This window comes from Chanos chanos, chromosome 4 (genome assembly GCF_902362185.1).
Source record: "Chanos chanos chromosome 4, fChaCha1.1, whole genome shotgun sequence".
Classification (NCBI taxonomy): Eukaryota; Metazoa; Chordata; class Actinopteri; order Gonorynchiformes; family Chanidae; genus Chanos; species Chanos chanos.
The window spans coordinates 1,499,500-1,511,999 of NC_044498.1; the positions used below are offsets into that span (position 1 = coordinate 1,499,500).

The 12,500-nt window shown below is 44.5% G+C and overlaps 1 protein-coding gene across 1 annotated transcript in view; it reads right to left on the reverse strand.

The window, feature by feature from the left end:
* Nucleotides 1-7,567, reverse strand: part of cdh2 (cadherin 2, type 1, N-cadherin (neuronal)) — a 33,529-nt gene extending 25,962 nt beyond the window's left edge. Inside the window, exons 1-2 of the mRNA XM_030770843.1 lie at nt 7,494-7,567; nt 4,530-4,638 (exon numbers count right to left, since the gene is read on the reverse strand). Coding sequence (XP_030626703.1) covers nt 4,530-4,638; nt 7,494-7,541 — 157 coding nt within the window. The 5' untranslated portion in view covers nt 7,542-7,567. The remainder of the gene's footprint in view (nt 1-4,529; nt 4,639-7,493) is intronic.
* Nucleotides 7,568-12,500: the final 4,933 nt, after the last annotated feature.

The following is a 12,500-nucleotide window of genomic DNA, read 5'->3' on the forward strand; positions in this document are numbered from 1 at the left end:
CCATCATCAGGCCTTTTTGTGAAAAACTTGCAAATTCAGGGTTGGGGTTCTGCCCCCACAGAGAGTGGATATTTCTGCTGACCCGTGTTGGGTTTTCTGTGAGGTGCTGCTGTGGCCATACATTCATATTCAATATCAGCTTCCCCATCAGAGACTGCTCTTACAACCAAGGGCAGTGTGTATGAAACAGAGGATTCAAAAAAGTTACACACACACAGATTCACACAAACAAAACATACACACACACACACACACACACACTTCAAACAGGCTTCATTATCCTATATCGATCTAACAAAACAAAGACCCTGAAAACATTGATCACTCTGTGATCACTATGTGTGCAAGTGTGAGTTTTGCTTGCATGAATGTGTTTGTGTGTTTTTGTTTGTGTGTGTGTGTGTGTGTGTATTTGTAGCCCTGCCCTGGCCTCCTGCCACTGACTTAAGTACAGACCTGTTTTCAAAACACAATCGTTATTTATGCCTGTTCCACTACTGCAATTACAAAAGTTAATTTAAATAGGTGTGTAGCAGGGTTTCCGTTAGCCGGTAATTACCGGTTCTTGCCTGGTAAAACTGATAAAAAAAACCCCCAATAAATTAAAAACTTGCAGGTCAAAATGTCCAGTAATAATGCTCATAATAATATTTGACAGAATGGAAGACGGTGCTGCGAAGTCGTCTGGAGGAGGACAGAGTGACGCGGCTCATGCGCAGTACAAGCTGCAAAGACACATTGGACACGTTTGATTTCAAATCTGCAGCAGAGGACTTAGCAGAAATTAAAAAAGGAGAAAATAAAAGGTTACCTGGGAGCCTACAGGCTACATTTGATGCCATGCTTTTTAAAAACAGGCCACAGATGTTATAGGTTACAGATGTTTCATAATAGCCTAAATGTTAGCGGCTAATATTAAGGTTTTGCTCAATCGTTACTGTTCGTTTTGCTTAATTGTTACTGTTCGTTAAATAGTCAAACTGATTTGATGTCGTTGTCATTCTTCCGTCAACCCAGGTGTACATTAAATTTGCATTTGTAACATAGACGGTTATTGAAAAGTGACCGGTAAGTTTCAAATTTGTCCGGTAAAATAAATTCTTTCGGGACTCCGGACCGGAAAGAAAGAATCCTAGCGGAAACCCTGGTGTGTAGGTGTGCGTGTGTTTTCTTAGGTCATCGAGCTATTTCTAAGACGTAGTATTATAAAACACAGTACAAACTGCTCGTAATTTCAGTTTATAATTGCAGTAATTTTCTCTCTGAAGGACATGTTTAATCATACTCTTTTTCGGGTTCCTGGTCTAATCAGTGAAAAGCCACTTAGGCTTTGTCGTAGCCTATTTTACCTGCTTTATGGGGACTTTTGTCTCTAATTCTGCTCATTCTGGAACTAACTTCACTTATTACTGTCATGCATTCTGTTATTACAACAAGTAAATCAACCTGTAACTTTGATTATCAGAGGCAAAGTCAGGGCCTCCATAATCTGTCAGATTAGAACTGCAGTTTTTTTCTCTGGGACAGATTAAATTAGTCAGGAATGCGGCAGCTTGTCTTATGTCAGTATTGTGGGCTCAGAGAGATTTGTCTGCGTTGGTGAACACACTAAAGAACTCTGAACTCTCTCTGTCTCTCTCTCTCTCTGTAGTTTCTCTGTGTTTGTAACTGTATCTGCCTTTGAAACCCGACTCAGTGTATGGTGAGAGAGAGAGAGAGAGACTCTGTGTTCAGTTCGTAACAGTTCAGGGGACAATGGTGTTCTGTCGTCTCTTAGCACAATTACCAACCTGTTCCCTCGTTAAAGAAGGCACCAGCTTTGGACTTTAAATTCACTCTGAAAAAGAATACAACAGGAACAAAGGCAGCAGGTTCTTCCCAGAACACACACTATCTCTCTCTTTTTCTCTGCCGGCCTCTCTCTCTCTCCCACACACACACACACACACACACAATTGTCTCTGTTCCCGTAACTGTCAGTTAATTCCAGTTCAGTACATCCATAGAGGATCACTGAACCAGGCACCGATGACCTCACAACTCAGCCCCTATTGGACAGACTCAATAACCAATAGGGGTCTCACATCCAGACAAAAAAGCAAGTCTCTGTCTACGCCACTGGCCCCTCCCCCTCCCCCTCCATCTCTACAGACTCATTACTGTTCACCTTGCTCATTAAAAAAACAGCAGGGCCAGGAAGTGATCCTCCATCTGCCCTGATCTGAACCAACCAAACACGCACACACACACCTAAAAACAACACATATGTTCAGTGGTGATGTAATCCTTTTTGATTTGTGAGAAGCATACCACCTTCAGATAATCAAACAGGTCATATGCAGGAAATTAAGTATTAATTTTTAGTAAGTAAGTAAGTTTATTATGAGTATTAATTATACATTAATTGCACATCAATTATGTATTATTCAAGCTTTCTGAAAACAATTCAAAGGTCAGTCAGCACTAAAAATCAAAAGTACTCAATATGATGCTACACTGAGACATGTTTAACTCAAATATGTTTGAGTTAGTAATGTCTCAACTGCTTGAAACAGAGGAGAGGAGAAGAGAGGAGAGGAGAGGAGAGGAGAGAGGAGAGTAGAGTAGAGAGGAGTGGAGAGGACTCCTGTGTTGTGGGATTGTGGGCAGGTATGGGGTGGGGGATGGGGGACGGGTGGGGGGTGGGGGGGGCTACTCTTTATGTCTGAGATATTTCCATGAAAAGGTGACAAAGCACAGAACTTAACACAGCAACACGTCCTATTCCTGTTTAACAAAGCTTTTCACTAATCCTCAGTCAGAGGTCTCCATGCCTTCAGGCAGAGTGAGAGAGAGAGAGAGAGAGACAATGTGAGTGCGTGTGTGTAAATGTATCTCTGCTTCCAAACCACTGAATATGTGTGTGTGTGTGTGTGTGTGCGCGCGCATGTGTGTATCACCACGTGCACATAGATTAGTTTATAAGGTAATACATCAGCCATTTACATTTAGCGTAGCTTGCCTTAATATTCAGAGTCATTTAGTGGTGGTTTAATTCCTGCACAGTGAAGTGTTTGAGATGGACTTGTTAGACTCAGCAGGGCATGACTGGGCAGACTGGCAGGTTTAGAAACTGCTGGTTTTGGACTGGGCTGAGGTCCTCATTAGAGTACACACTCCACCGTTAAAGCAGATTTCCTATAGTTGTCTTCTCTCTGTCAGCTTTTCTACCACGATCTACTTTTTCAACGGTTTTTCAACTGCCGTTTTCTCCTGTTCTTCAACTGTCGTTTTTTATTGTCAGTTGTGTCTGGCTTTCAGTGGAAGCAGAGCTTGTTCAAAAATAACACACACACTGACTCACAGCAGACCAGACCAGTGAGCATAGAGCTGTGACCAGAGCAATGTGAAGTGTGTGTGTGCGCGCGCGTGTGTATGTGTGTGAAGGACAGAGGGAATGATGGTTCATACAGACAGTAAGCCAGAGGAAATGAGGGGGGAATTGGAGTGAACGCCCATATTAAGTGACAGGTCTGTTTGAGGAAGGAAGATTCTGAACACACACAGTAGGACAGTGAGAAAAAGAGAGAGATTCTCTGAGGCTGTGAAATGTATACTGCTGGTGTGAAATTTAAAGCAGGGGTTTGTTCTTTTGTTCTCTTCATTGCTTCAGGTCAGTGTGTGTGTGTGTGTGTGAGTTTCGGTGTGTGTCTGTATGTGTGTGTGTGAGAGGGTTTCAGTGTATGAATGTCAGTGTGTGGTATGTGTGTGTGTGTATGTGCAGGGTTGTGTTTCTCTCTGCCCACAGTACCTTTGAACACGCTCATTGACCGAATGGGCGGCTGCTGGTGTGTGTGATCTCTGTGTGGGTGTGGTCATTGATTGATTGTATGGATATGACTGATCCTGGTCAGGCCTATTGATCACTCAGTGAGTGTGTGTTTCATCAGTGTGTGTGAGACTAGCTCAGTCATTGAGCTGTGATTTTTCACAGTCACTATCTACAAAACAGGAACTCTTTCAAAAAACAACACCCCCGCTCCAGCTTTCAGCACTGTCTCAATAAAGAGGGGGGAAGAACCTATTCCTCACGTAAACCAACACACACACACACACAAACACACACACAACCCCCATCCCCCCAGCCCTCTCACACTCTCCCTCTCCCAACCCCCCCCCCCCCCCCCCCCCCCCCCCCCCCCCACCAACACACACAAACACACGCACATGTGCACACACACACACACACAGCCTCCCTGTCAGCTAGCAGAGAGCTTAAAGCCCGTGTGTGACGAAGGCAACTGCATCTCAGACAAGCATGCACCACAGTTTAACAGAGCACTGCAGCTGCTGGCTTACCGCGTGTGTGTGTGTGTGTGTGTGTGTGTGTGTAGGCGTTGTATTTGTGTTTGACATGTTTAGTCTGTCTATAGAGATCTGTCAGAGACACAAAAAGCTTAACACAATGTCATAAAACACAGAACGGCATATAAGTATAAACACAATGCGTAAGACACACAATGGCGTGTAAACAGAAATGCGATGCCTACCTTTAAGCAGAGCCTGTCCGTCGGAGATGAGGTCGTTCACGGCGACGCTGTACACCTTCTCCGTGAAGCCGGGTTGGCAAAGCGGATCTCCACTATCCTGAGCCGCAACCTGGAAACGATCGGCATATTAGACTCATTAATCACACTGATTAATGACCATTAATAATCCTCCCCTCACCGGGCTCCTGTATTAAAAACGACACTGGTATCTGCCGGAAGGTCACTCACACAATCAATAAGCTTATTGATCATTTTTTCATGAATTGCAAACAATGAAAATAATGCACAGCTTCATCTTTCCTTTGCCCACCTTTATTAAAACTGTGAACATGGCTTGATCTTATTAGACAGTAATGCGTGTCAGCGATTGGCCGGAGTACTTAAAGTGAGCCAATCATTGATCGCGTTAATGGGTCTAACGGTAACATTTATTTAACATGCGCATAATGACGATAAAACTGCGCCGTGTTCAAAATGCTCACATCAAAATCAGATATATCAATTTGCTGATAATTTATAGCATCCCTTTATCTTCCCTCTGTCTCTACTCCATAGTGATGTCATGTTGCACGTGAGCGCCCAGTCGTTTGCTGGTGGCACTGGAGCATCTGTGGCTCTTAAGTGGGCGGTAATTAGACGGATAAGGTCATAGGGGGTCTTTAGCCAAGGTCTGCAGCCTTGCCTCACGAAGTAGAGCAACACACACACACACACACGAAACCTGCACTGTTTCACTGCTCACTAGGAAACATTTTAATGAGAATGCGGCCAAAGCCAGCAAACACAACTAACAGCACCAGTACTGAACACATGTTTATGACCGGAACTTAGACTTGGGACAGACAGAGTGGGTCTCGCACGGTCTCCCGATAAAGGCGAGAGTGTGGATTTGGGGAGTGAGGTTAGACAAGGTCAGTGTAGAGTGACGAAAAAGCGAGCATGTTTGGTTTGTCATATCCACCGGGAAACGTAGGCTACAGGTCACGAGATAACTGCTCTTTTATCCCTTTACCCCCCCCCCCCCCCCCCCCCCCACACACACACAAACACACACACACACACACAAATAGGACATAATAACATTCACCAAATACCAAATAAGCTTAAATCAACGCAGATGACCAGAGAGCCTCTAAAAATAAGCAAATAATAATAAACAGACGCGAAAATAAGTGTCCCGCATCTGTACATATTATCTAGTATGACGAGTAAATTAAATCGCCACATTCATAATCTTTCTAGATATTAAGTTATGCCATAAACTTAACTGCCCGTTTATTACAAAACATTCTGCCTACACCACACTCTGATATCAAACCTAGATATGTAATGTCTGATCTCTGTAACAGGGCAGCGAGAGAAATCATCTCAGATAGATCAGGAGGCCTAAAAGCTTTCTGTCGCGGGACCCGCTGACATGTAAAGTCGCTAGAAGTGAACGGTGGATGCAGCGGAGAGGCGAGCGAGCATCGGAAATCGGATCAGGCATGGCCAACGAGCGGGACATTAGCATTCGGTCCGCGCGGCTGCGAACGCTAATCGCGCATCTGAGCGCGATTCCTCTCCGAAAGAATGACCGCCGAGCTCACGAGCTCAGACCCAAGCGCTGGACCGACTGCATCACGGGTAAATGACCCCCCTCCCCCCTCTCACCTCCGCCCACCCTCCCCATCAGCGGCATTTAAACAGGCTTGGAACAACCGTTAGGCAAGAAAAAACACACACACACACACACACACTGTGCGACACTAAAATGCGCCATCTCTACTTAAGCGGCAAAAGTGTTCCTCCCTGATCTCTTAAACAGGCCCGTTGGTCATCTAAGGAACGGCGACATACTTGACACCATTTGGCTGAAACGCACCAACATGAATTTAGTGCCACTCAGCTGGTGATCTGGACCCGACCCAAGACCCATCACCGCCAATCTACAGTTGTTACAACTCTTCGCAGTCGTCGAAAACTTAATACTTCTGTTAAAAAAAAGTTCCGTTGTAAAATGAACCATTTTATTTTAACACCGTGTTCACACGGCAGCCTAATTTTAATAAACCCAAATCAGGAGCGGACTAGGGTCGTGTCCAACAGGCTCAGTGTAAAACAATGCGTTTTGTCGGTGCGTTCTCATAGTATGGTAAAGAAGAGAACCCGCTGTCTTTCGATGGTACGCTATTTAAAATGCATCCACTCCCTCTGCGTTAGAGAATTTGCATTTGCAGGACAGAGAGAATCGCTCAGCGTGTAGCCGATTGAAGTGATCCTCAGCGGAAAAGCCTGGTTGCCCTGCGGTGACTTCAATAAGCTATTCATTAAGCGTTTATTGTAACCTTTGTTATCACGGCTGTAAGAGAAACAACTGTAATCAAGTCCGTTACTCTCAACTTTCACATCCCTCGCTAGGGAAGACAGAGAAGAGGTTTTAAACGCTGACTCGTCGGTATTCAGCACGGGATGGTGAGACGCTGCTAGGGTGTGCAACACAACGGCCAGTTTCAGAGGCCATCTCCATCCAAAGAACTCCGGGGACATGCGAGCAAAGCGTAAATATGTCTTTTTTTAATGGAAAAAAACGTACGAAAACGACGAATGCCTTCATGCATACTCAGCACGAAACTCGCTTACTAACTGTCCTTAAAAATCGCCTGTGTGCATTTTTGTCCTAATTCTCCCATGTCTGTTCTTTCATTGAATAGGACGAATTAACATCAGACAAGCGGAACTGCCCTACATTTAAATACCCCAACATACATCATTCACAGTACAACCAAATTAGCCTCCGCTTCGCATCCAACAAAAGCATCCGATAGGAGCAGACATTTTTTTGTGAGTATCCACTCCAACACCACCCATATTTTCAACTGGTTTACATCGACATCTCAAAACCCACCATTTTAAGCAGCACAGTCAAAAAAGCACAGAACCCCAACGCGATGGTAAACAGCCCGACAGACGAAGAGAATTTACCTGCAGCGCGGCGAGAAGCGCCAGTATCGTGCCTCCCTTAAGGTACATGGTTTAAATTCCACACTTTGAGGAGAAGCCGATAAAAATTGTCCGTGTTTTTTCTTCGCGATGGGTTAGAACGTCCCGCAAAATATCAGCGGCATGTAGCGTCAGCCCCGTTACTGCTTACTCGACACAGCACTGACCAGCGCTACTCGCAGTCTGGTACTGACGCTTCTCCTGCACTCTCCGCCTAACCAATACAACACTGTGTGCCTTAGTGTCTCCCCCTGGCGGTGATACACACAAGTCTTTTGCTAACTCAGTCTGTCGCCCCTCGTCAGCCCCCGGAAGTCGGACAGAGGAGTGACAGACTCCGCCTTCTCTGATACAACAAAAGGAAAATCTTCTTTCTTTAACCCCACCCAACCCCCCCTAATACCCACTAATCGACCGGAGAGGCTGGGGAGATTTTAAGGCTTAAAAGCGCATCAGTCCGTACGCACTCCTAAAACTAATTCTGTGGAACTTCTTCAGCCACACCGTCTTCATGCGGCGGCGATGTATAGAGCTCAAAATCCGTTGCCTGGTTTATTAAATGGTTCAAAATCCGTTGCCCGGTTTATTAAATGCTAGTAAGGGTATAGGGGCTCCCACCCCCCTCTTTTTTTTGTTTTATTAGCCTGCACTCTCTTTAAATTATCCCCCAAAGTGAAATTTCAGTTAGGTGAGATTGCTTTAGTGTGTTGTTTCTTCATCTATTACCCTTTTTTTTTTTTTTTTTAAGAGTTGGTCTCCTGGTCATGAAATGTCGTGAGTGAGGGACAGAAGCGCAGGCAGGAGCAGGACCGTCAGAGCAGCATGTGTCTTTACTGAGCAGATGCCCAGCGCACCCGGACAAATCTACGGTGATCAGCGCACTTCGCCATCTGTTCCTCATTACCGTCCCGTCAGTCCACGGCGAAGCAGTTGGTCTGTCCGAGTGACGTCAGCCGACCGGGAGACAGAGGCTTTGACTGACTGGGGGGGGGGGTGTTGTAAGTGAAGTTTTGGCCTGTGACATTGAGTCTATCTCATAGGACATCAAATATGTAGGCGAACAAACGACCTCTCCTAAGCTATGTAGAGCAGAGTACACGCACCGTACCTTTTCCGCGCATGCTCTAATAGCGCTGAATCCAGGGTTTGGTATACCATATACAGTAATAACAATACGGAGCACGGAAAATACGGTACTTGTTTTTCTTGTTGAACTATTCAGTTCACTTACTGTGTGTTATATGTTCTCCGTGACATGTGGAGAGATACTGCTTAAAGACCAAGGTGTAACAGCAGGTGAACAAAGCCCTTAAAATATTTTTAAACAAAGTCAAGAATCAGTTTCCAAATGAAATCCTCCTTTCACCAAAACCTTTCAAACCTTTCACTGAAAATGTGAGAGCACCGTCAGACAAAATGTTTTGCCTCTTTTTCTGGATTTTGACCATTCAGTCGTTAGCCAAATACAACTTCAATATCCTCCCTATTCAACATATTAAACAATCCTTTATATATCTCTTATACTTTATGGCTCAGCCTGAATAACTTGGGTATATAAATATGTAATTACTCTTTAATTAACAATATGTGCACTCATGGTTAAGTCATGACCCGAGACCCTAATATTCACTCTACACATATTTCTATGGTAACACATATGAACAAATAAGTAATAATACCACTTCACAGTGTGATTTAGACATCATACCATGTTGACTTACAGCACTATAATGGGTACGGTAATGCAGGATACCGCCAAACCAAAACCCCAAAACATACAGCCCCTCCCCCCCCTCCAAATCAAACCAACAAGTCAGATTTACAGATCTGCCATCTCTTCTGCTTTGCATTACATACTCACGTGTAAGCTCTGCTTGGGTTTCACATTCCTGACAGTGATAACAAGTGTTTGGTCTGGATGGTACAGCCAACACACAACTCCAGTCAAACACGCCAGTGATTTAAACATTTCTCCTCTGATTTCCACTGTGTTGGTGTGACTCACACACTACACACACACACACTCACACACAGACACACACACACGTACACACACACTCACACTCACTCACACACACACATTCTTCCTCCTTTCTCTCTCTCTGTTGTATCGCTTCCTTCCTCCCCAGTTTCCATGGCCTCTACTGCGGCCTTTTGTCAGTTTCTCAGAGCTGAGGCTGAAGAGAATTTTAGGATTTCACATGTGGGCTGTGACATCTGCTCTCTCTCTGAGTCATCTACATAAAATACGGATGCAGGCGTTCTCTCTATGAAAATCGAGCCTAAAAACTGATGTAGATATGTATGTACGGATTAATTAAATAACAAAAGCCATAGTGTCAGAGTGATTAAACACTTGAAGAATGTGTGTGTGTGTGTGTGTGTGGTCCTGCAGGATGGTTTGACGGGTGAGACAGGTTGGTCCATGATGAGACAGGTCAGTCAGTGCGTCTGTGGTTACAGACACAGAACATGCAAATTATTATGAAAATCTGTAATAATTTTTAAACTCTTGCTAATGTGATTTGCAGAGCTGTGTAACTCAACCCTGCCTCCTATTTATGGTTTTTATTCTCACATAATCCATCTCTCTCTGTCTAGACGTTTGGGGATGTATGACACATTGTCTGCCCCTGCGCTCACACTCTCGTTTCATATTTTCCTCGCTCTGGAAATAGTGTCATGATTCACGTTCAATCGGAGCATCTGCTAAACAAATAAGAGACAATCTGCTTTCTCCACGTATGGAAAACTGATGCTTGCCATGTGTCGACATAAGAAATCATTCACGGAAAGAAAGACAGATTTTCTATAAATCACATTTTTGATGATTTTTTCCACAGCATTAATTAGAATTGTCTTCAGTGACAGACTCTTGTCAGAGGTCAGATTACTAAAGATCAAAGGCTAAGACTTTTTCAGACAAAGCTTCACCAGTGATACACAAACTACACCTCTTCTCCTCTGCCCCCCCCCCCCCCCCATTTCTCAACCATTCTTTTCTTTAAACTGCCACCCCCACCTCTCTCTCTCTCTCTCTCTCTCATTCTTTCTCTCTGTCTCTTTTGAAAGTGTTAAGAGACTAAGAGCAGCGTTATAGAACAGACTCATCCTCTCTAAACAGAGACAGGGCAGAGCCGGAGGACGCTGGTGGAAGTGAGTGTCAAACCTGTGATCTGACCTTTGACCTTTTTATGTCATTCAAAGCAGGCGTCCCTCTACCCTCTTCACATATCACGTTTCATACATGTCATATATATGTTTCACATATCACATTTCGGGCGGCATGGTGGCACAGTGGGTAGTGCTGTCGCCTAACAGCAAGAAGGTCTCGGGTTCGATTGCCTGGCCAGGGTCCTCTCTGTGTGGAGTTTGCATGTTCTCCCCATGTCTGCGTGGGTTTGCTCCGGTTTCCTCCCACAGTCCAAAGACATGCAGGTTAGGTGAATTGGAGACACTAAATTGCCCCTAGGTATGATTGTGAGTGTGTTTGTCTGTGTCTGCCCTGTGATGGACTGGCGACCTTTCACCCTATGAGCACTGGGATAGGCTCCAGCACCTCCCGCGACCCTAATCAGGATAAGCGGCTGTGATAGTGATATCATACATGTCATATATGTTTCACATATCATGTTTCATACATGTCACATATATGTTTCACATACCACATGTCATACATGTCATATATATGTTTCACATATCATATTTCATACGTGGCATACATATGTTTCACATATCACATTTTATACATGTCATATATATGTTTCACATACCACATGTCATACATGTCATATATATGTTTCACATATCATATTTCATACGTGGCATACATATGTTTCACATATCACGTGTCATACATGTCATATATATGTTTCACATATCAGGTGTCCACAACAATGACACATTTAACCCTTGGGACATAAATGGTTACTCTGTGTGTGTGTGTGCATATGTGTGCATGTGTGTGTGTGTGTGTGTGTGTGAGGGTAATAGGTGTGTGAGGGTAGAAGGTGTGTGATGGTAATAGGTGTGTGAGGGTGATAGGTGTGTGAGGGTGAAAGGTGTGTGAGGGTGATAGGTGTGAGAGGGTGATAGGTGTGTGAGGGTGATAGGTGTGAGAGGGTGAAAGGTGTGTGAGGGTGATAGGTGTGTGAGGGTGATAGGTGTGTGAGGGTGAAAGGTGTGTGAGGGTGATAGGTGTGAGAGGGTGATAGGTGTGTGAGGGTAATAGGTGTGTGAGGGTGATAGGTGTGAGAGGGTGATAGGTGTGTGAGGGTAATAGGTGTGTGAGGGTGAAAGGTGTGTGAGGGTGAAAGGTGTGTGAGGGTGATAGGTGTGTGAGGGTAATAGGTGTGTGAGGGTGATAGGTGTGAGAGGGTGATAGGTGTGTGAGCGTTTGCTCAGTGGTTTTACACAGACTCTCATCAGCTGGGGTTAAGTCAGTGGGCTCACAGGAGGCTTCACAAGACTGACACAAACATTTCTCAGAAAGAGAAGATATTTTACATCTCTTATCACCTCTACAGTTTCCATGCCAGTCTCTCTCTCCCTCACACACACACACCCACACCCACACCCACTCTCTCTCTCTCTCTCTCTCTCTCTCTCTCTCTCTCTCTGCCAGTTGAATGTAATAATTACTCGACTGTAGGATGTGTCAGTTCACTGTATGAAGGTGATGGGTCTTCAGAGACAGGAAGAGATCAGGAGAGATTTAGAGACAAAGCAGTCATCTACATCTGAGTCTCACACACACACATACACACACATACACACACACACACACACACACACACACACACACAGGTGGCGAGGGACAGTGTCATTGGGTTTTGAGGCGATAATTACACTGAGATGAAAAAGGAGAGAAAAGAAAAGGAACAAATCCCTCTTTCTCTTTTTAACATTCCACACACTCCTCTCTTCTCCCTAATTATCTGTGTTACTGAGAAAAAAAATCCCCTTCACCAGGGTCCTCAGAGTCTTCAC